The sequence below is a fragment of the Otolemur garnettii genome, unplaced genomic scaffold (assembly GCF_000181295.1).
Source record: "Otolemur garnettii isolate 467f Iridium unplaced genomic scaffold, OtoGar3 scaffold00009, whole genome shotgun sequence".
NCBI lineage: Eukaryota > Metazoa > Chordata > Mammalia > Primates > Galagidae > Otolemur > Otolemur garnettii.
In genome coordinates, this window is record NW_003852404.1 from 36,562,519 (window position 1) to 36,563,051 (window position 533).

The following is a 533-nucleotide window of genomic DNA, read 5'->3' on the forward strand; positions in this document are numbered from 1 at the left end:
GGAACAGTTCTTGTCTCTTACACATTTGTTCTCTTAGCAGTCTTTAAAAAACAGTCCCTCAAAGGCATAAGGAAAGCCTTCTCCACCTGTGGGGCTCATCTCCTGTCTGTGTCTTTGTACTATGGCCCTCTGCTCTTCATGTATGTGCACCCTCAATCACCACAAGTTGATGATGAAGATATGATGGACTCTCTGTTTTACACTGTTATAATTCCTTTCTTAAATCCAATTATTTATAGTCTGAGAAATAAGAAAGTTATAGAGTCATTGACAAAAACCTTAAAGAAATTTGTTTAGGACTTTTACAAATATCTCTTCTCTTTTTAGTAAAATAATTACAAAATTTTGTAGTGTAGATGTGGGTATGATTTTTTACAAGTTGAAAGTTTTTAGCACTGCAATCATTCTAGCTTTTTAGTGACTTAAAGTGTTAGTACCTAATACCCTAAAATGTTTGTATCTATTATTCAAAAAAAATATGAAATTTTAATCTTGTATTTCTGTCATACTAGAATATTTAGAGCAGAAAACAA

At 31.9% G+C, this 533-nt stretch overlaps 1 protein-coding gene across 1 annotated transcript in view; it reads left to right on the forward strand.

Annotated features, from left to right (window-relative positions):
• The window catches only part of LOC100953415 (olfactory receptor 5H8-like), a 26,459-nt gene extending 26,162 nt beyond the window's left edge, over positions 1–297 (forward strand). The window contains exon 2 of the mRNA XM_023509735.1: positions 1–297. This exon is cut by the window's left edge and continues 12 nt beyond it. Coding sequence (XP_023365503.1) covers positions 1–297 — 297 coding nt within the window.
• Positions 298–533: the final 236 nt, after the last annotated feature.